The 21,008-nt window shown below is 50.9% G+C and overlaps 4 protein-coding genes across 5 annotated transcripts in view; 1 reads left to right on the top strand and 3 right to left on the bottom strand.

Annotated features, from left to right (window-relative positions):
* Positions 1-8,013, bottom strand: part of CCND3 (cyclin D3) — a 43,029-nt gene extending 35,016 nt beyond the window's left edge. The window contains exons 1-3 of one of the 2 annotated variants that reach the window (XM_035347048.1): positions 7,481-7,498; positions 4,409-4,412; positions 2,690-2,698 (exon numbers count right to left, since the gene is read on the bottom strand). The gene's annotated coding sequence lies outside the window, so the exon portion shown is untranslated. Of the gene's footprint in view, positions 1-2,689; positions 2,699-4,408; positions 4,413-7,480; positions 7,499-7,871 lie in introns of those variants that run through there. The other variant, XM_035347049.1, reaches the window with a different exon arrangement.
* TAF8 (TATA-box binding protein associated factor 8) lies at positions 7,850-15,327 on the top strand. Its single transcript, XM_035347043.1, has 8 exons — positions 7,850-7,911; positions 9,953-10,109; positions 10,821-10,919; positions 11,225-11,287; positions 11,725-11,849; positions 12,153-12,300; positions 12,900-13,042; positions 13,521-15,327. Exons 1-8 carry the CDS (start codon positions 7,879-7,881, stop codon positions 13,662-13,664), a joined length of 912 nt encoding a protein of 303 aa, XP_035202934.1. The 5' UTR covers positions 7,850-7,878; the 3' UTR covers positions 13,665-15,327.
* Positions 15,328-15,557: 230 nt separating this feature from the next.
* On the bottom strand, positions 15,558-19,664 carry PIFO (primary cilia formation). Its single transcript, XM_035347055.1, has 6 exons — positions 19,617-19,664; positions 19,147-19,289; positions 18,714-18,812; positions 18,039-18,172; positions 17,646-17,772; positions 15,558-17,195 (listed from the first exon to the last, which is right to left on the bottom strand). Exons 1-6 carry the CDS (start codon positions 19,639-19,641, stop codon positions 17,127-17,129), a joined length of 597 nt encoding a protein of 198 aa, XP_035202946.1. The 5' UTR covers positions 19,642-19,664; the 3' UTR covers positions 15,558-17,126.
* Positions 19,665-20,105: 441 nt separating this feature from the next.
* Positions 20,106-21,008, bottom strand: part of LOC118178663 (acidic mammalian chitinase-like) — a 1,645-nt gene continuing 742 nt past the window's right edge. The window contains exons 2-3 of the mRNA XM_035347384.1: positions 20,802-20,943; positions 20,106-20,467 (exon numbers count right to left, since the gene is read on the bottom strand). Of these exons, the coding sequence (XP_035203275.1) occupies positions 20,190-20,467; positions 20,802-20,943 (420 nt within the window). The 3' untranslated portion in view covers positions 20,106-20,189. The remainder of the gene's footprint in view (positions 20,468-20,801; positions 20,944-21,008) is intronic.

The raw sequence follows: 21,008 nt of genomic DNA on the forward strand, positions 1-21,008 counted from the left end.
GTCGCACCGTGAGCCCAGAGGGCTGCGGATGTCTGGTGGGGTCACGCTGGGGTTCCCAGCAGGTCGGACTGCTTCAGGACTTCAGTAGACTAACGGCCTTTGGATCAGACTCCTGTGGAAAGAGTTAACTGGAAATAAAAAGGAAGTTTGCCCAGCTTAGGCTTCCTCCAGGACTCGATCTGGAGCCTCCTACATCTCAAGGAGATGGAGCAGGCAGCGTGCAGCTGGCCTGGCCCCTGCTCCTGGCTGGGCAAGGGAGGTTCTGCCACGGCCCCAGGGAGAAGACGATGCAGACAGACACTGACCGAGGCCAGAGGGGTCTCTCCCTGCACCCCTTTGCACAAGAACACCCAGCATGTGATTCCAGCACAACTCTGCTATGGCAAAATAGGTTCTGTGAAGGGCTTATATGATTTTTGAGGCACTACGTCACTCAAGTTCTGTTCTGAGGGAGAACCTCGTATCAGCTTTGTGCCTGATAATGATAATTCTAATTTCATCTGAAGTGGGGACGGGGAGCTGAACTTGATCCAACAAGGATGAGTCCAAACCCAAGCTCTAAACTCAGCTTGAAGCTGTTGAGAAGGTCCGACACGCACACAGCAGCTCCTGCATTTCACCCCTTGCTACTGCTTCTGCATTGCCAGGATCCCACTGGGAAAAAAGAGCAGCTCTCACCAGACTCCAAGCTCAAATTTACAGATAGAGACATTTCCTTCGAGAGCTTTGCTAAGGACTGCCAGTATTCTTAAAACAAGACTTAGCAGGCGTTTAAGGTGACAGAAACCCCTCTCAACCCCATTAACGTCACCCACTGTAGCACCACGCAGCTGCCCGGCTTTGCGACTCTTCCAGTCAAATCACTGATGGTTCTTCAGCTATTTTCCCTCCATTTTAAAGAAACACAGAAAGGGAAGTGCCTTGCTGTATAAAATGAGACCAACAGCACAGCCACAGCAGTGCCACAGGCCCTGCACCCCAGCAGGGCGCAGAACAGCCTGCGCTGGGTCACCCATCACTGGGGGAGGCAACTCCAAAAGGCAGCAAAGCCTCAGACCAGCCCAGCACAGTTTCAGCAGCCGCCACGCCTGAGACCTCGTTGAGGCACGTGGGCTCTTGAGAAGCCACCCGAACGGCTTCTCCGTCCTGCTGCGGAAACACAGGGTTCAAAAGATGGACCCCGAGCCCAGCAGGGACAAATTCACGCAACCCCAGAAGAGTTTGCCAAACTTTCGCCTTCTTCCTGCTCCGACACAGCCAGCTCAGCCCACGACCTGCTGCAGGAATTACTCATGCTGGCCCTGCACATTCCCTGCCCAGGGGTGGGGGGACACGGGCAGCTTTGCCCCGTTCAGCTGGAGGAGACACCCAGAGCCTGACGGGGCTGAGCAGGGGCATCCCAGCACCCCGGCTGGATCCCTGCGCCTCTGCGGGGGGGAGCAGGATTCCTTCCCCCACCCATGCCCTGAAAGGGCAACACCCACCGTGTGGTTTCCTGACCCGACAGAGATATTTGTCAAAGGCAGCAGTAATAAACCCGGCTGCGGTAAGCGGCCTCCTCGGAGCCGAGCTGCAGGGTAAGGCTGTCACCCCGCGGGGCCGGCAGCAGCACCTCGCTCGCTGCAAAGAAAAAATGAAGAGGCACACGAGATGCAGCTCTGGCTCACAGCAGAGGTGGCTTCCTCTGGCAAGCTGTTAGCCACAGAGGGAAGCATGCAAAAAAAAAAAAAACACGCGGGAGACGTTGTCCTGGCCTAGCTTCAGTGCTGACATCTGCTCTGCCAGAGGCAGTGCCCACCCCGCTGCACAGTCCTTCCCCGGCAGCCCAAAAGCCTGCTGCTCAGAACAGGACACGGCCAATTCAGGCAGGTTGTCGAGGTGGGGAGCAGGCTGAAGCCCCAAGGTGAGCAGTGGCTCTATCAAACATGCCCCATCCATGGCTGGGGATCTGCTGATTTACAGCATCCCCAACGGCTCCTTGCTCACTGCAGCCAGCACCCGGCACGTCCAAGGCAGCCTCAGGCAGTTTGCCCCCAGCCAGGACGGGGAGGCAGAACCACCACGTGCGGCCAGGGCTGGGCACACAACTCATCCTCCCGAGCAGGGCCAGCTGCGTTGGCTGTAAGAACCCGGGCTGGAGAACATCACCCGGAGCTGGCTCCGCTCCTCCGCCCATTCTCAGCACGCCCCGAGGTCTGTCCTTCCTCGGAAGCCAGCTCAGCCCATCTCCTCGTCACCTCTGGACCCCGAAGCTTCAGGCAGGCAGGAGGAATAAAACGGAGAGCGTCCCCTGAGTCACCGACGAGGCGGGACGAGCTGACCGGAGATCCGCAATAGTTCTTGGCGGCAGAAGCTCTGGACAGCCCCGAGGTGTGGGTTTACATGCCTGGAGGATTAGACTCGGCGCTGACTCAAACACAGCTACGAGCTGCTAGAAAGGGAAGGAACAGTTTTTACATCAGCTGAGTAGTGTTGAAATAGAAGGCCCAGCACATACCAGCCGCCCCAGGCCCACTTTAACCAGTAACACTGCTCCGACATCCCAGTCTGGCCAAACAGAGCCCCTGGGACCTCCTCGCTGGGGCAGACCCATCTTTATGGAGTGGAATATGGAAAAAGAGACCCGGGACACCTCACCTCTGCAGCCCCGACGGTAAGGGTGGGGTGGCAGGGGAGGAGAGCCAGGGACCCTACGGGGCTGCCATACAGCACAGCCCCTGCAGGGACAGCAGCACCTCGCTCCAACTGCCTGCTTGGGAGCTGGCTGTAAAAAAAGACAACAAAAACTCATTTCTGGGCCTAGCTCAGCAGCCTGCAGCCGAGCTGCAGCATTATCTTCTAGGCAGAGTCTGTCTTGATGCAGAGCTTCGAGGTGTTCGGGAGCGCGCTGCGCCCTGGAGAAGCCTGACTGCGTTGTCCTGCGGAGACATCTTATTTCCTGCTCTAACTCCGCTGTCCTGCGCTTCCAGCACCTGGATCGTGTTATGAGTCTGTGAGATCAAAGAGCCCTCCACCACCAGACACCTTCTCCCCCGGTGGCTGTTTATAGGTCTGACTAAACGAGCTTCGCTCTAGGAAACCCCGCAGCTGGAACACCTAACTCACGGTGAGCTGTATTTTGCATTCTGGAAACTCTTCACCACCTTCCGTGCAAGCAGCAGCTTTTTGCAAGGTAAATTCCAGGTGGGACCCTACAGAGGGCTCATCCCGTCCCCACGCCTCCTCCACCACACGGCGCTGGCGGGAAATCTGCAAGGGTATTGCCCCAAGCTGCTTTAATTAACACCCGAGCGCACCGCCAACACCAACGCCACCGCTGTTCTAGAGGGGAGGACAGTAACACTACCGAGCAGGTAACATTTGTCAGAGGAGTAAATAATAAAATAACAAAACCCAGCAGCGAAGTGGCCACAAGCCCTCTGCATTTTGGTCTATTTCTGCAAGGCACAAGCCAAAAAATGCGCAGTTTATCCCTTCCCAGCCCAGCAGCAGCTTCCTCTGCGTCCCACGCGTTTGCCACCGTCACACCGCAGGACAAAAACCCTCAGATAGCACCAGCCAAGGAGTCGGGGGCTTCAGAGGAAGCTTTTCAGCAGGGAAGCTTGTGGCATCCTGACAGCTAGTGGCTGCAGGAGCCCAGATGAGCTGAGCGCTGGCAATTTAGGGCTCTGCAACCAGCCTCTGGGGACCGAGGGCACGCTGGTGGCAACGTGCCCTCTGGCGGCAGCGCTGCTGGGGCACAGCGTGGTGCAGGGAGGCGAGGTGCAAGTTTCAGACACCTCCAGGCACCAGCAGTGCTCCAAAAGACCCAGGGGAAGGAGCCGTCTCCTTCTGGGGCCTGGTGCTGCCGTGGAAGCGACCTGTAGGGCAGCAGCTCCATCGCTCCTCCAGGCCTGCCCCCAGGACGCATTTTCTCTGCGATGAGCCAGAGACAACGAAATTTCAGAGCACAAAGGGACGTTCGAGCTCTCGGCCTGGCTTCCTGTCTACCGCACACTGCGAAATGCCACCCCTGCCTCGAGCTCAGTCATTTCCAGCTGAGTAACTAACCGGCTCTCAGCCGGGGCTTCAGAACACTGGGGTCACGCAGCCAGCCTGCTGCTGCACGGAGCACCTCCCAGCTTAGAAGCGACACAGCCTTTGGGCTTTCCCTACCCGACGGGTCCGGAGTCATAGGTTCCTGTTATTCTTTTCAAAGATGAACTTCAGCAAGCTTCACAGCTCCCCCTCTGGGACTGTGAGTATTAGAATAACTGCTCAGCGGGAGCTCGATGAGGTTAATACGCTCTTGTCTGGGGTCACGCGGCTGTTTAGGACCTGGGAATCCAAACTGCTCCATCTTCTTTGGAACAGTCTGCATGTGACTCAGTGAAAACACGTGAACTCCTTTCCTCCCTCAGTTTGACACCGATCTGAGAGTGGGTTTTGTTGGTGCTAGAAGGGGAAGCAAGAGGAGGCGTTCCAATCTTTGGGAAAACACACGGCGCGCAGGAAGACAGGCTCTGGCCATCCCGCGTTTTCTCGTTCTGCTGCCAGATGACCGCGTTCACAGAACTCCAGAGGAAACTGGCACCAGAACCTGGCACTTCTTTCCCAGTGGCGATGTCTTTTCCCACCCCACATGGCCTAAGGATGCTGCCCTCCACCTACCGACACAGACTGCCAGCGTGGTTCTGCCTGCTTCCAAATTCCTTCCCTTTCACACCGGATCCCCGGCAACATCCTTTAGCACGGCCCTGAAGTGTTCCTTTCTTCACCGAGTCCCCTCTTGGCTGGCTAGCCTCCTCGAGTGGCTGTAGGCAGCTACTTCAGAGACATGCAAAAATAAATAAACAAATCAATCACCGAGTACCCGGACCTTCATAGCGGGTGTTTTGTTTGTTTTTTCAACTCTTACCCCACCAGGCAGAGCGAAGCTCCGCGTAACGGGAGAATTACGCATCCATGCCATAACGAGGAATTTTGTACCAATAATTTCAGGGCCTTCAGCAAACATTTAGAGCGGTGGATTTCTGCCAGGCACCGGATATTCTGCTCGTGACCGAGTCCAGCACGGGCTGCGCTGCTCTGGGAAGAGCCTTCCAAGGCCTCAGGCTTGTGCCATCATTGAGAGTGTTTTAATATCAAATGGGGCTTTTTGGCATCTCTGAAAGCATCCCAAGGCATGCCAGGACTTACGGATGGGAAAGCAAAACGCAAAGGAGCAAAGGGACTTGCCTAGGGTCGCTCAGCAGGCTGGCGGGCTGCAGAGCCAGGACTAGAGCCCGGAATACCCCGGAGCATTGCCCCAGTACCTGCAGTGCGCAGCCTCCCCGGCACCCCTCGCTGCAGAACCTCCCCTGCCACCCCCTGCCCAAGCCAGAAGCCCTGGAAGTGCAACGAGCTAGAGACTGGGGCAGTTTTATTTCTGAAGGTTGCCTATAATGTTTTGGAAAGGGGAAAAAACAATAGTCAAGAGTGAAAAACCCAGCAGCGAAGTGCTGTTATTTACACAATAGCTCCCACACGTGAATAAACCAAGTAATGCAGCACGTAAGCGGAGAAGAGACCGCAAAACGCATCAAATTCTGCGGGATACACGCACACCAGACCTAATGGCTCATCCAGAAAATATATGCTTAGGCTGGAATTTCAGCAGCCTCACCTGGGGAAGAGAGCTCCCGGGGGAGCTCCGAGTTGTGGCTGCTCGGACAAGGAGGCACCCGCCTGGTGCACACGCCTGTGTGACAACCCACAGAAGGACGAGGCAAAACTCCCTCAGCAACGATCAGAAAGACCTGACTTAGCTAGCTGGGAACTGATATCAGACGTGGGGGGCAGAGACCACGCTGGGCTCCCTCTTCCCTACAAACACTGAAGGAGGGAAGGTGGTGCCCACGTTCACCTTAACTGCTCAGCCCCTCCGCTTCCTACCTGCCCCAGAAATGCCCCAGGCTGCTCAGGAAGGCAGCGGATGTCCTCCATCCGCAGCGAGGGAGAAAAGCACCGCACAGAAAAGACTGGGAGTCAGCTGGGGCAGGGAGATCCAGCGGTGGGAGAGTGGGAGAGAGGCGTTGGGTCTCGTTCCGTAGTCTTCAGGATTGTTTGAGTGTGACAGAAGTTAATGCAGAAACACTTGGAGACAAGAAATGAAGATCAGGATTGTTTCTTTCTAGCTGCATGATACAAATAACACTGGAAAATGGCACTACAAAGTACTGGAGACGGGAGATCAAGAAGAGACCGTCCTCATGCAATAAAAACCCAGGAGTTACAGATCACTCATACTGTATTTGTAACGCACCCATCGCCATCTCCGTGAGATAACACGGCTAAATAATTCCCTCATCCCCCCGGTATAGACAGGGAAGCAAGGCAGAGGTAGCAGGTAAGAACAGCAGACCGAGGTCCTGACCCGCACACGTCCAAGCACCCACGTTCTACCCCCTCACTCTGCCACGGGCCCCCAGCTGATCTCTGCTGCCTGAAACATTTCAGGGTCGAGCTCCACGTCACTAACCACGATTTTTCTTTTTTCTCCTGCTGAGTTTGACGGCTGGCATGTTTTATTCTAAAAAGAAAATTCGGTCCCCAGCACTCCGATACGCGCAACATTCAGCGAACAAAAGCACCCGGCCACACTTGCACGTCCCCCGGACTTGCTGCAGCAGTCGGTAACCGCAGATTTGTTGAATTATCCCGACGGCAAGCTGAGCCTGCGGGGCTTCGTTCCCCCTGGGGGTACCCCACACGGCATCGACCAGCCTGGAACTCCCCCGGTGCTCCCACTGACAGCTCCGGCTCCGCTCCAGCTGTTTTCTTCCAGCACCATCACCGTGCTGCTGTTTTCAGCCCCGACCTACCGGAGCTCACACCCCTTCCACCCAAACAACGCGGGTGGAATGTGTTAACTCACTTCTCGTGAGTTAACCGGTAAGTTCTGGTTTACCAGCGTTACGCTGTCACGTTTCCCCCTCTTTTGGCCCCGTGCGGCACGTCAGCTTACTCCCCGGCATCCAGACCTCCGGGAGCCCCTCGGGTGGGAGCCGCAAGGAGCTCAGCACCTCCGAGCACGGTGTTACACCTGCCAGTGTATTAACGGGCAGAGCACCTGCCCTGCTCCGAACCAGCCGGGCAGGGAGCGCTGTCGGTGCTGAGGAACCCCAACGGGGCCCAGCAGGCCCCAAAACCCCAGGAATTCACACCAAGAGCTGCAACCAGAGCCCGCTCAGCTCCAGCCCCTTCGCGGCGCACCCGACGCCTTCAGAGAGCCGCAGCCTCCTGCCAGGGGCTCCGCCTGTCCCCGAGGACGCGAGGGCCCCTCCGCTCGCCCTTACCTCGCCCTTCCAGCCTCTGGAGCGGGGCTGCTCCGCCTTGGACGTTGGCTCCGGCAGCCTCCGAGAGGACGGTGCCCGCACCGCCGGCTGAGATGCTGCCTCCTGCGGGCGGGCTTCCTTCGAGCCGCCCAGCCTCCTCCTCGCCCCCCTGACGGCCTTGTTACTTCACCGATTTCGCTGGTTTTTTTCACCCATTTGGCTCTTTTTGTCGCTGCTCTTTTCCCCAGCAGGCGAACAGCGGCGCAGCCCCCAAGGAGATCAGGACGCCCGGCCGGGGGCAGGCGGCGTGGCAGCCCCATCGGCAGCCCTAATGGCAGCCCTAATTGCAGCCCTAATTGCAGCCCTATTTACAGCCCTAATTGCAGCCCTGTTTACACCTCACGCCCCCGCCCCCTTCCCCTCCCCTTCCCTTCCCCTTCCTTACCCGCCCCCCCCCCCACCCACCCTGTGCCTTCCCCTAGGGGCTGCCCCGCCACACTACAACTCCCACAATGCCCCGCGCGCGCCCCGCGCCACCGCCCCGCCCTTTCGCGCATGCGCACGGCGCCGCCTTACCTGCAAGATGGCCGACACGGCACCCGGAGGTTCCAGCACGGTAACGGCGGGGCTCGGCTACGCCGTGCCGGTGTCCGGAGGGGGGAACCCGGGGGAACGGCAGCGGCTCGGGCTGCTCGCGGGATCGCGGGGGCTGCGGCCTTGCCCGGGGGGCTTTGGGGTGGGGGGTGGGGGGAGAAGGGAGCGGGGCGCTGATTGGATGGGGGGAGGGAGGGGGCGGGGCTAGGCGGCGGGTGGTGATCGGCCCGAGTTTGAGCGCTCTGATTGGGCGGAGGAGGGGGAGGCGGGGCCGTGGCCAGCAGGGGGCGGGGTTCTTAAAGGGGCCGCGCTCAGAGAGAGTGTGAGTACAGGCGTGTGTGGGCGGTTAGTGTAAGTGTGTGCACGTGTGCAGGGCTGCGTGAGCACATGGACGTGTCTGGCGTGTATGTGCAGGCACATACAGATGTGCGTGGCTGTGTGCCTGTGTGTGTGTCATGTATGTCTATGGATGCTTGCAAATGTACGTGTGTAGTGTGTATCTATCCATACAGTGCGGGTGTGTGTGTGCAAACGTACACGTGTAGTGTGTATGAGTGCGTGCAGAGGTGTACGTGCATGTGTGTGTGCGTGTATAGCGTGTGTGTGTGTGCAGATGTGGGTGTATATATGTGTGCACATGTGCATGTGTAGTGTGTGCATATGCGCCCATGTGTGGGTCTGTGTGTATATGTGTGTCTGGATGTGTGCGCGCACATGTGCATGTGTAGTGTGGATGTGGGGAGGTGGATGTACATGTGGATGTGTCTGTATGTGTCTGTGTATGTCTGTATATGTCTGTATGTGTGGATGTGGATGTACATGTGGATGTATCTGTATATATCTGTATATGTCTGTGTATGTCTGTATATGTCTGTATATATCTGTATATGTGTGGAGGTGGATGTACATGTGGATGTGTCTATATATGTCTGTATATGTCTGTGTATGTCTGTATGTGTGTGGATGTGGATGTACATGTGGATGTGTCTGTATATGTCTGTATATGTCTGTGTATGTCTGTATATGTCTGTATAAATCTGTATGTGTGTGGATGTGGATGTACATGTGGATGTGTCTGTATGTGTCTGTATGTGTCTGTATAAATCTGTGTGTGGATGTGGATGTACATATGGATGTGTCTGTATGTGTCTGTATATATCTGTATGTGTGGAGGTGGATGTATATGTGGATGTGTCTGTATATATCTGTATGTGTGGATGTACACACGTGTGTATGCATGTGTACATTTGTAGTGTCAATATCTGCATATATGTGTAGATGTGTATGCGTGTCCATATGGATGTGTGTGCATGTATACATGTCTAGGGTGCATATACATGCACGTCATTATATAATAATATAATAAACTATTATTATTACATAATAGTGTGTATATATACATGCTCATACATGTAGATATTTATGTATAAGCATATTGCTATATGTGTGTATGCATATCTACATGTGTAGTGTGTACATATGCATATACGTGGAGATGTTTATGTATATGCATGTCTATATGTGTGCATGTATCTGTGTCTGTGTGTGTGCGCACATACATGTGGAGGATGTACATACATGCACATATACATGTGTGTATGCACACACACATGTGCAGTGTGTTCATACATGCACATATATCTGTGTGTATGCACACACACACGTGTAGGATGTACATACATGCACATATATGCGTGTATGCACACACATGTGTAGTGTGGATATATATGCACGTCTATGTGTGTGCACACACGTGTAGGATGTACATACATGCACATATATCTGTGTATGCACACACACGTGCAGTGTGTACACCTGGATGTGCACCTATGCAGTGGGGGACCTCTGGGCCCATTCTGAGCGCTGGCAGCGTGCAGGTGGTCCTGCCTGGGGGCGCAGGGCAGGCTCACTGGGTGCCTGCGGCGCTGCGTTCACCGGCGTAGTTCAGGGAGCAGCTCCGGGCAGAGCTGGGGCTGGGCAAGCAGGACACTGCGGGGCCGCTCGCTATAACAGGGCTTCATTTCCCCGAGCTCTCGGCTCAAGGCAGGGGTCTGTGTCCGCAGAGGTCGGGCAGCAAGCACGCAACCACACCGGCGGATAACTATTACCTGGCTCGGAGGAGGACCCTGCAGGTGGTGGTCAGCTCCCTGCTCACCGAAGCCGGCTTTGAGAGCGCTGAAAAGGCTGCGGTGGAGACGCTGACGGAGATGTTACAGAGCTGTGAGCATCCCGGGGGCGACTTGGGGCCAAATCACGTTGGTCCCCTGAAGCTGCTCGTTTCTTGGTTTCCAGATTTACCTTTGCTCTTTCAGATTTTTTGCTTTGTTGCATTTTTGTTTTGTTTTGTTTTCATTTCGCTTATGTTAATGATGGTATCAAAAGCAGAAGGCCAGACTGGTGGCTAGAGCACAGCCATGGAGTCACTGACTTCCGTGACTGTGAGCAGTTTGTCTGAAGTGCCCATCACACCCAGTGAGCATTAGGTATCCTAATTAGCTCCGCGTATAGAGATGCTGCCAGAATAAATAGAGAAGCAACGAAGTTCCAGGCGTTTGGTGAGCGCTAGGCTGTAGTAGTAGCGCTGCGCTTGGCAGCTCTGCTCTTACTTGTCTGGGTGACGTGCCCCAGTGTCAGGTCACACCACGTTCTGAAATCGAGGTGCTTAGGTTTTGTACTTTTCATTCTGGTGCTGCAGATTTGCCTTTTGCACTTGCGGAAGACACCTGACTTTCTGATCATCGGTGTCTCCATCCTTTGGCCCGCCTTTACTTTTAAATATTCATGCTGGAAGATGCTAGATAGGGAGTTGTTTGGTTTTTTTTCTTAGCTAGATTTGCTAAAAATCCAGATTTTGGGCTGACTGCCAGGGTTGGGTGACACGCGTGTGGGCTCTGCCTGAACTGACGACGCAGTGTGTTTTCTTTCCCCCAGATATTTCTGAAATTGGAAGGAGCGCCAAGTCTTACTGTGAACACACAGCCAGAACCCAGCCTACGCTCTCCGATATAGTGGTTACTTTAGTGGAAATGGGTGAGTAGTTGACTCGTCCCACCGATTCCAGCTGCGTGCGTTGCAGGAGATTTGGGTGTGATGTGCTGGCAGGAAAATCTGTTCCAGATGTTTCTGGTGCTTGCGTGGTGCCCGCTCTTCTAGGCCTCGTGCAGGTGCTTGGATGTCGCTGTTGTTGATGCAGCATGAATGCATCCAGAGCGCATGATTTTCTTTCTTGTGTACTTCGGAGACTGTGGCAAAATTGTGGAGAAGCCTAGGAGGAGGGATTTTTGTCAGCATAAACCCTTGGTGTGATTTCTGTTTCCTCTTCTTTTGTATTTCAGGGTTCAATGTTGAAACGCTTCCTGCATATGCAAAGCGCTCCCAGAGGATGGTCATCACTGCCCGTACGTGAGAAATCCATTCTTGTCTTCTGCAGGAAATCATTTGGCATTTCTGGCTGCTGGCATCCAGAGAGCTTCTGCTTTTCTGATGGACGATGCAGCCCAGTGCTCCTGGGCATGCAGTTTGTGTTACGGATCCTGTAACGACCACGTAATAGGCGAAGGACGGGTGTCCTCTGCCAGATCAGCTGCCTTAGCTCCAGCATCCTCACTTCACGTGAGGTTTTGTTCTCCTTGTGTAGGAGACAGGGGTCAAGGAATTCTTCTGGGATGCTAAACGCATCCTGAAACTATTGCTCATGGGATATGCTGTATCCCTGCTGTAGGACCTGGAGACCTGGGTTGCAGCATGGTACAGGCTAGCACTTCTGTGTGCCTGTCACTTGGCAGAATGCTGCTGGCTGATCTGTGTGTGTGTGGTTCTTTATTTTTAACTGTAGCTCCTGTGACAAACCAGCCCGTGACTCCCAAAGCCCTGACAGCTGGACAGAACAAGCCGCATCCATCCCACATCCCTGGCCATTTTCCTGAGTTTCCAGATCCTCACACCTACATCAAGACACCAGTGAGTGAGTCTTCTGTGCCATTTAGGGTCTGTCTGAAGCCAACAACACCAGGAAAGGAGGATACATATTTGTATTGCAGTGTTGATCCAGAATGTTGTTTCTTCTGGCTCGGTACCTCGCTTGTTGTTTGCGAGTTGTCCTTGCTGTAGATTTCTGGCTGGCTGACATCTGTAGCTCTCTGAAAATCTGTACATGTTGAAAGTCAATGCTTGTCTGTAGCACCTACCTCCTAGTAGTGTCTTGAACTTCAGCTGTCCGCACTGCATCTAGTAACTGTGTTTTTTTTCCTCCCTGCTCCACAGACATACCGAGAGCCGGTATCTGATTACCAAGTCCTACGGGAAAAGGCAGCATCTCAAAGGCGTGATGTGGAAAGAGCTCTCACACGCTTCATGGCTAAGACGGGAGAAACACAGAGTCTCTTCAAAGATGACGTTAGCACGTTCCCATGTGAGTTATCTCAGAAATGTTGTGCTGTAAATGACAGCTGTCTAACAGAGCATACGTGCCAGTAGAGTTCTTGTTACTGCAGGGGGTGAGCACTGAAGGGTTACGTTGTGTTTAGCCTCCTGAGACACTGAAAGGGAGGGAAATGATAAATTTCCTATTTTAAACAGGGATAAAAACCATGGGTTCATAATGAAACCAAGTGGTAGGCTTCCACTCTAAACAAAGACTCCTTTTCTTCTGATGGCAGAGAAGGCCTTGGCTGATAGCTCCTCTCCAGTCCTGTCCGACCCTCTGTAACTTGCACAAGTTATTTCTTCTCTTACACGTTTCTGTGCAAGGCAGTGGAGGTTGGAATGTTTCTCTGCCTGCAAAGCAGTGATAAGAATTCCCACCTTCCCAAGCCTGGGAGCACAGATGCTGGTGTTATCTTAGGGGGACTGAGTGATGCCAGTGAGATGATTGAACTTTTATAGTCTGTGACTCTTCTGTTCAAAACCAGAACCAATGAAAGTGTTTATTGTCAATGCAACTGGTTTACTTTGTGATCTCTTGCGTTGAGGAGCCTGCTCCCACCCTGCTGACTGTGTCCTCTTCCCCAGTGATTGCTGCCAGGCCTTTCACTGTACCCTACCTGACAGCTCTTCTCCCCTCCGAGCTGGAAATGCAACAAATGGAAGAAACAGATTCATCTGAACAAGACGACCAGACAGACACAGAGAACCTTCCCCTGCATATGAGCACGGTATGCCCACCTTCAGAGATCGAGGTCTCTCGGGCCTGACTTTCGTAAACATACGAAACCTCGTTCTTTGTCTGTCTTCCTTGCAGCTGGGCAGAGTGGGTGGAAAATGGTAAAGTGGGTTGTGTTTTACCGGATGTAAATGACTAACATTGCCACGGTTCTCTGACTTTTTGCAGGGTGCAATGTATAATGAGGTTATCTAATGTGGTGTAATGAGCTTTCAGTGCAACCTTCACTTCTGTGTCAGAGCAGACAGATTGCCCCAAGATCCCGTGCTGTTCTCAAAGGGGATTTGTTTGTATTAAAAATCAGGAGTCCTCCCTCACCTTTGATGCAGCTCTTTGAGTGCTGCTGTTTATCTTGACTATCTTTTATGTTTTGCCCATAGGTTGTGTGGTTTTAACTTCTAAGCCTTGTTTACCGTAACTTTCATCGTTTATGCCTTTTTTTTCTCTTTTTTTTTTTTTTAATATGCCAGGATGATTCAGGACCTGAAAAAGAGAACGCTTCAGTGTTACAGCAGAACACCTCCCTGTCTGGCAGCCGGAATGGGGAAGAGAACATGATAGACAATCCTTACCTCCGGCCAGTGAAAAAGCCCAAGATTCGCAGAAAGAAGTGAACCGTAGTCAGCTGGCTGCTAAAATAAAAAGGAGCCCAGTTCTCTGACTGTTCTGGGGGTCACCTCTGCTGCTGCGGGTGAGAGGCATCACGGAGCAAGACAGGAGAGGCAATCCCATGGAGTGGCAGAAGCAGAGGAATGATCTCTGTCTGCCTAGCGAACTACACTCTCATCATGGTTTGCAGTGCTCCCTCTTTCCCCTCCGCTGTCCTGCTGACTTGGAATGGTCAATGGTCAATTGCCTTAAAAGCGGTGAAGGCCACCAGGTTACAGATGGGAATTGTCTCGTTTACTTTGCTTTGTCTCACTGTCGGAGAGATTTGCTCTCTGAAGAGGCAAGGGACACAAAGGTTCTTGCAGCACAGTGCTTCCCAGCAGGCTCTACAGAACACAAAGGCATAATTCATTTCTGGCTGTCTCACAGGCTAGAAGAGAAACTTCTGCAATCAACCCTGTCTGGCCTTATAATCTAAGGAGCATGAATTAGGAGACAGAAAAATCCCAGAGAGGTTTCTTTCTTTGGGTTGTTGGCAGGTAAAAGCAAACAGACTTCTTTTATAAACAAAAGGCATCTGATGTGCTGGTAAGAGAGTGAAGTGTAAATAGCGAGCTAAGATGGCATTTTATTCTCACTTTTCTGACTGCAGCTGCACTTCTAACTTAAAAGCGCTAAGTGTGGTGTTTACCCTGCTCTGCTTTGAGATTATTTTCTAGCAGTATGAATAGCAAGATGTAACAGCTGCTTCAGGCTATTTTTCAGTTCTATTGTTAGTTTCAACACAGCACAAGTCCTTTGAGAGTTCATGCCTCCACCAGCTGTTTTGGAAGATGCTTGCTGAAAAACTTGGAATATGGAATAAAGCTGTATTGATTACAGTCTGCAGGGCCATGCTATTGATCACACTTTTTAATCGTGTCACTTCTCGGATATGAGCTTTTATCAACAGAAGTTGCTCTTTTTTTTTTCTTTTTTTTTTCCCCAGAGAAGAGCCTTTATTGCAGAAGTGAAAATAACTGCTGGTGGGAGTGTTGTAATTGTTATCCAGTTCTGGAGGCCTTTCTTTTAATTTTCATTCAGCCTTTACTTAGGGAAAATATGGGTTGAATTCCTTTGACAAAAGACTTCTGTTGTTTGATCCAGTCCCCCACGCATGATGAAATGATGTGGATTCTGCAGTCCATACTATCCATCAGCTTTTTCTCCTTCATGCAAGTCTGTTCGGAAGGGAAGATTGCTTTAAGCAGTAGTCAAGATTGCACTTCTGTCAAGATTGCACTTCTGTGGTGCTGAGAGAGGCAGTAAAGACTGGCTGCTACAGATTACCAGACAGTTAATTGCTTCCTGGAGTAGTATCAGAGTGCAGGAAGTCTTTCGCAGTCACTGGGAAGATCAGAGTTGTGTTGTGTGTACATGTTCACCACCGTTCAGTGAAGACATCCCCCTTCCCCCATCACCCAGGGACCAGGAAGACAAGGAGGAATTCTTTCAGTGAGAATAGAAGTGTTCCTGCCAAACAATCTGAAATAGTATCTAGCAAAAAAAAGTCCTGCATGTGCCACTGCCACTTTTGCTGGTGCCTTGGTCGTACAGAATAAAAAATGTACAAAGATATTGTATATATATATATATATGTGTATATATAAAAATTTATATCTTTTTTTACTTGGATTAGGCGTTTTTCATAATGACAAAATCCCTCGCTGGGTAGGGGAAAAAGCAGAATGAAAATAGTAATTTTTATGATCATAATAAAAGAAAATTTATCTTCTACAAAACTGACCGAGTCCTTAAAGTTTCAGAAAGAGTGGAAAAACACCGGAATGGAGCCTGAGTGTGTGTTCACAGAGGTCTGCTGACATTGTCACCAAGTGGTAGGTCTTGTTCTTCCTTCTGTATCTCTTCCTTTTGCTACAATAACACTTGATTACTGAGAAGTTTGGGAATTTTCCAACAAAAACTCTGGTTCATTACAAATATGTTCAGTGAGGACAAGGTACCTTTTGAAATAGCATCAGTTTTGCAAGTTTTATAAGAAGGTTTCCCCAGCTGCAGGTGGAACATGGTTGAAAAAGACCACAAAATCACAGGTGCTTTTTAGTTGCTTTTACATCTGTCTCTTACACATGTATTTTTCCCTTGATTATAAAATAAAGTGAAATAGAGGTGAAGTATGCAGTATCAGCCATGAATACAATAGTGGAGCTGGAAACGGAGACATAAAATACAGGTCTTAGGACAGTACAATTTCCAGTGAGTCGCAACCCCACCTTCGAGAGATTGCACCAAAAGGGGCAATTGAGAATCAACAACAACATCCCATTTTGCCAGCTGCAACTACAAAGCATCCTCTTGTGGTTGTGAGGGAAGGGGCCAACGTGTATCAAGAAGAAAGGCCTTGAGCAGCTGTTGCACTGCGTATGCAAGAGCACTTGAAGACCGAAAGTGGGAAATTGGAAGAAAAGGTTTTGTTTTTACAGTCAAAATTGGACTACAGGTGAAATTGCTGCAGGCACAGCTAAACAGACCCAGAAAATTCGAAAGCCTGCATTGTGATTGGTAGTTATATCGAGTACAAATATTGTGAGTTCTCAGTTTTCCCCTGAGATTGAATCAAGTCTGATCAGCACGTGTGTGAAGGTAGGTTGCAAATATTTATAGAAATCCTTCAGTCAGAGTTGTACATTACCAAGACACCTGAGGATAAACACCAGGACCTTCCTGTTTCAGACTAAATTTATTTTTGTGGACAGATTCTTAACTAGCAGCATGTTGGTTGCTCGAGAACAACTTCTTACGTCCGTAGGGATGATGCTGGTCACGCACAAGTACCTCTCACAGGCCACCTGGTCTGGCTGTTCTCAGCACAGCACTCTGTACCCAGGATGTTTACTGTCTGCTAGTTTAATACAGTTGCTGTGGTGGCTGTACCACATACGACCCCACGTTTCTCAGCTCTCTTCAGGCTGTGGAGCTTTGTTCAGCCAGAGGGAGATCCGCAGGTGGGAAACCCCTCTGCGCAGCCTGGAGAGGAGGAGATGGTGGCGAGGAGGCTGGGGAAGGCAGGTGGCAGCTGAGAGAAGTTAATTTTGTTCCTCTCTGGTGCCAGTAAGGGCTGGGTTTGGGGGTAAAAGCCCCTTGTGGCAGGGGAGGCCATGTTAGGGCAGGTGGCTCCATGGGGTGTTTACATTGCGACCTGCAGAAGATGGCTGCTGCCTGGGCCAAGGGCGGAGGGAGGCAGGGCCGAGGGATGCTGAGCACCAGCACCAACGGTACCAAACACCCTCAGGGGCAGGAGAGACCAGGCACCGCACAAAGTAAGCACAATTAGCAACAAGAAATGCCTCTTTTTGAGCAGGTTTTATTGCGGAGGCAGGGTAGAGCAGGTGAACATCTCCACGAGCAGGTTGGGAGCTCAGAGCGGGCTGAGGGCGCTGCTGGATGTAACGTGGCTGCTCCTCGGCTCAGCTCTCATACAAACTCAGGTATGCCACGCGGTTCCGATGCTTGATGAATTCTCTGTCCGCCATCAGCTGAAAGAAAACTAGTAGCTGTTAGATATTAGCAATGACGATTGCTGCAGAAAAGGAAGACATGAGGTGGTGCTGAGAACTGCGAGCTGGTTTTCCAGGTGGTTTTCTTGTCCCTTAGCCCATGTTTTCACACTGGAAATGTTTGCTTTTCAGCAGAGCTGTGCAGAGAAGTCTGTCCTCTGATTCTCTCACTTTGTGGCTGGAGACTCACTTCTAGAGCAAACTACTTAGTGTTGCTGTTTTTTTGCAATCTGTCATTTTCTGACAGAAAAAAAAAAAAAAAAAAAAAAAAAAAAAAACACTTTCTATCTCGTTCCCCTGGGTAGTTCAGCTACATACCCAGCAGGCCAGAAAGGAAAGGATGACAAGAGATAGTGCAAATGTGTTTAAGTAATCATCTGATTTCCTTTGTTGGAAGCACTGAGCCGGGAATAACATTTCTGTCCGTACCTTCTGTACCTCTGTTTTTAGCATCCTCTTTGCTGGCATTGGCACTAAAGACCAGTCTGGAGACCCAAACCTCATCGGCCAAGTGATCTTCTTGTGTAACTGCTTGTCTGTGTCATAAGTTCCGGGTCTAAAGAAGATAGGGACATAATATCTCATTTCTGGACCTGCATGATGTAATATGGAAAATTACCAGCCCTGCTTTGACCCAAGGGAGAAATGCCTGTTGTGGTCTTGTAGTCTTCATGCTAGTTTAAAGACTAAAGCAAAGGAGATTTTGAAGATAAAAAAGCATTATTGGGAACTCAGTTACCTATTTCCCCTTTGTGTCCTAGTATTTTTCTCCTCTAGTCTTCCTGATTATTATTAGAAGTGTAAGAAAATGAATTATATTACCCGGGGAAAAGTTCTTTATCTGAAGGCTTATCTGGAAATCGTGATGTCTTAGTGGAAAATGGAGCATGGGCAGGCTGGCATTTTCTGTCTTTATTCCAGAATGACTGGTACGTTCCGGGGCCGGGAGTCACAGTCTGTAAGAGAAAGAAATTTCAATACAGAAGATTTTGTTCTGCAAGTTATTCCTAAATGCTCTGAGCAGCATTTAAAGCCAGCCAGCTGGGCATTGCAGACCTGCTGTTCAATGCATGCCTTGGCTACTCTGATAGCATAAAGAAATCAGAACAGTTCAAATCTGCATTCTCTGATATTTACCCAGTATATTCTGTGACATCTTGCCTGATATGGTGTTATTCTACAGAAGCCGGGCCAGAAAACATATTGGATTTGTTCAGGTAGTACAGCTGAGTTCCATCCCTGATTTTGCCTCAATATGTACACCTCTGTGTGTGTGTGACAGATACAAAGGAACTTGCACATACAAAGGTCAGTGTTGCCAGAGCTCCCAGGCTCAACGCTTGCCACTAGGTTATCTGTAGGGAGATCTATGACTACCATTATTTTAAGCTGGAGGCAACCCCAGTACACATGATTACAAGTGATGGTCTGTGGTAGGATAGCCTAAAACGTCTTGTAAAGCTGCAGCTCTGCCTTTCTGAAATGTGCTTTTCTTACCTGTGGCTCTGATATGAATCGCTGGGCTGTTCTTGCTCCTATCACATAGCCTTTTGTGCTCAGTGTTTTTTTTCCCCACGAGTATCTGAGGCTGCTTGCCTGTGGTTCAAAAGTAAAAATATCTTACTAACATTTTTAAGACACCATTTGCATCAGGGGAATGGGAGAAGTACCTGAGCAGCAGATGTCATTCTTCTAATTTCTCACTAATGTAGAGTGCTAGGACAGCTGGATCTTTGAGGACTAGTACATTTGGAAGGTAACTTTTCCAGAAGGGGAATTTATTTTTCAGGGTATATGTGTAAACCTTATACAATGGCTTTGCAGGGCAGGCATGGGGTACTCTGTGTCTGGATGGCTATAGTGCTAATTTTCTTATAATGTGTGTCTTCTGTGAAGAAAAAGCTCTGAGAATAAAAGTCAGACAACTTACCTCTTGACTCTGGTAACAGCCTGGCCCAAGGAAGGGGTTTCCCTTGATGTCTCCTAGCTGGATCCCCAGCCTGTCTGGGGCATGGTGGAGAGGGAATGTTTTCCGCTCTTGACAGGATCCAAATGAGATTCTCTTCTGCGCATCTATGAGACCAGGAGAGGGAAATGCCAACAGTGTGATTCAGCCACCTGGAGATGACCACCTGCTGCTTTTCTTCCTTCTCAAGTATCCGCTGCTCCCTGAGGCCAGCTGTCCCCTTATCACTCAGCTGGGAATTTTCACAGCCCCTGGATATCTCTGAGGGGGACACATCCCTTTGGATGTTCCCTGCTGCCACAAAGGCTTCTTTTTCCCCAGCCTGAGCAAAGAGGTGCCTAGCAGCAGGTTGTGGAGAAGATTGCTGGGGAAGCCTGGTGCCACTGGAGAGACAAAGCCCTCGTGCCACAGACCCTTGTGCCTGCAGGGCTCACCTCCGGGCTCCCTCTGTGCATCCATGCCTCCAATCAGGCTGGTCAGGATGTCTGTGTACTGCAGTTGCTATAGACACGGGGAGGCCTGCTGGAGGGAACACAGGCAATGGCTGCGCCTGAAGGATGCATGAAAAAGAGGAGGTTTGATAAAAGCCTGGTGGGCTGCACTGTGCTCGCTCCTGCTCCCAGGAGCTGCTGTTTGCACAAAGTCAGTGGGGGAAGCAGTAGGCATATAGGTTGTGCTGTCAGGATCTTCCTCTCCATGTTCTCTCATGGAACAGCCTGATCTGCCCTGTCGTCTGCTCCCTGTCTTTTTCCCTGTGCCTGTCTGTCATGGTAAAACAGCAAGAAACTCCTGGAAAAAGTCATACTGGAATTAAGTCCACCTTGTGTAATCAGGCCTTCAAGGAGCACAAATCGAAATACAGAGAGAAGCAGGGAGCATCAAAATATTAAGAGTGATATGAGTTCAAGCAGTGCAGATTGCTCCTTTTGCAAAACACTTTATTTAATCATTGTTATTCCACAGGATTAGACCCAAGGGCTCTGTCTGCTGTGCTCAACCTGGAGTCTTCATGCCCAGTTGCAGCAGGAGCAGCTGGCATCAAAGACCAGACCAGCCTGGCAGCTCTGCTCGTAGGTTTCACCGTTGTTGCAGTTGTAGAACTTGCTCTTGTTGGTCGGATCTGCATAGATGCCATTGGCCTTGCCAGCACAGAATCCACTCCCACCAGTGCCACCAGTATTGCTTCCCGAGCTCCCGCTCCCACTCTCACTTCCACTTCCACTTCCACTTGTAGTACTGGGAGCTGCTGTCACAGGAGGATTGGGTTGAGCTGGGGGCACACAGGCTGAAATAAAAGCAGGACAGGGCTTATCTTTGTGTCTCTCAGCACTCCCCTTCCACCACAGTCCCTTTTGGAGTGGCGTCAGCAGAACAGCCATTAACCTTTGTGCCCCCAAATCTGGCTGGGTTCACACTTTGAAAAATGTCAACCCAGGTGCCAGTTACAATCTCAGTTTATCCTAGTGGATGCAGAGTGAATGTATGTTCCCAGGGCAATCTCTATAAAATTGTTATCCCCCAAGTCCCTAGAAATAAAAGTTCTCGGGCCGCTGAAGACCTGCATCAGCTGTGAGCAACAGGGTCCTCTTCCAGAAGGCCACGCTTCTCAAGTTACTCACTGCTGCTTTGCAGGCCAAGAGCATTCTTCAGGGTGTTGATCAGGGGATATTTGCCCTGTTTGCAGAAAGAGCCAGTGAAGTCATCCAGATCAATGGCCCAAACCATAGCACCTGCATAGTTGTTCTTCTTCAGCCAGTCAGCCTGTGTAGTGCCAGGGGAGAAATCCCAATTAGTCCAAGAGCTGCTGTTGCAGAAGGGCTCCTGGA

This window comes from Oxyura jamaicensis, chromosome 26, assembly GCF_011077185.1.
Source record: "Oxyura jamaicensis isolate SHBP4307 breed ruddy duck chromosome 26, BPBGC_Ojam_1.0, whole genome shotgun sequence".
Lineage (NCBI taxonomy): Eukaryota > Metazoa > Chordata > Aves > Anseriformes > Anatidae > Oxyura > Oxyura jamaicensis.

Coding starts and splice junctions, on each gene's coding strand:
- PIFO (XM_035347055.1), bottom strand. CDS start 19,641: ATGGATGCACAGAGGGAGCCCGGAG. Junction 18,813..19,146: donor GCTGTTACCAGAGTCAAGAG/GTAAGTTGTCTG, acceptor TTTGAACCACAG/GCAAGCAGCCTCAGATACTC. Junction 17,773..18,038: donor GATAAAGAACTTTTCCCCGG/GTAATATAATTC, acceptor TATCTTCTTTAG/ACCCGGAACTTATGACACAG.
- TAF8 (XM_035347043.1), top strand. CDS start 7,879: ATGGCCGACACGGCACCCGGAGGTTCCAGCACG. Junction 10,110..10,820: donor GACGGAGATGTTACAGAGCT/GTGAGCATCCCG, acceptor TCTTTCCCCCAG/ATATTTCTGAAATTGGAAGG. Junction 10,920..11,224: donor GGTTACTTTAGTGGAAATGG/GTGAGTAGTTGA, acceptor TTTGTATTTCAG/GGTTCAATGTTGAAACGCTT.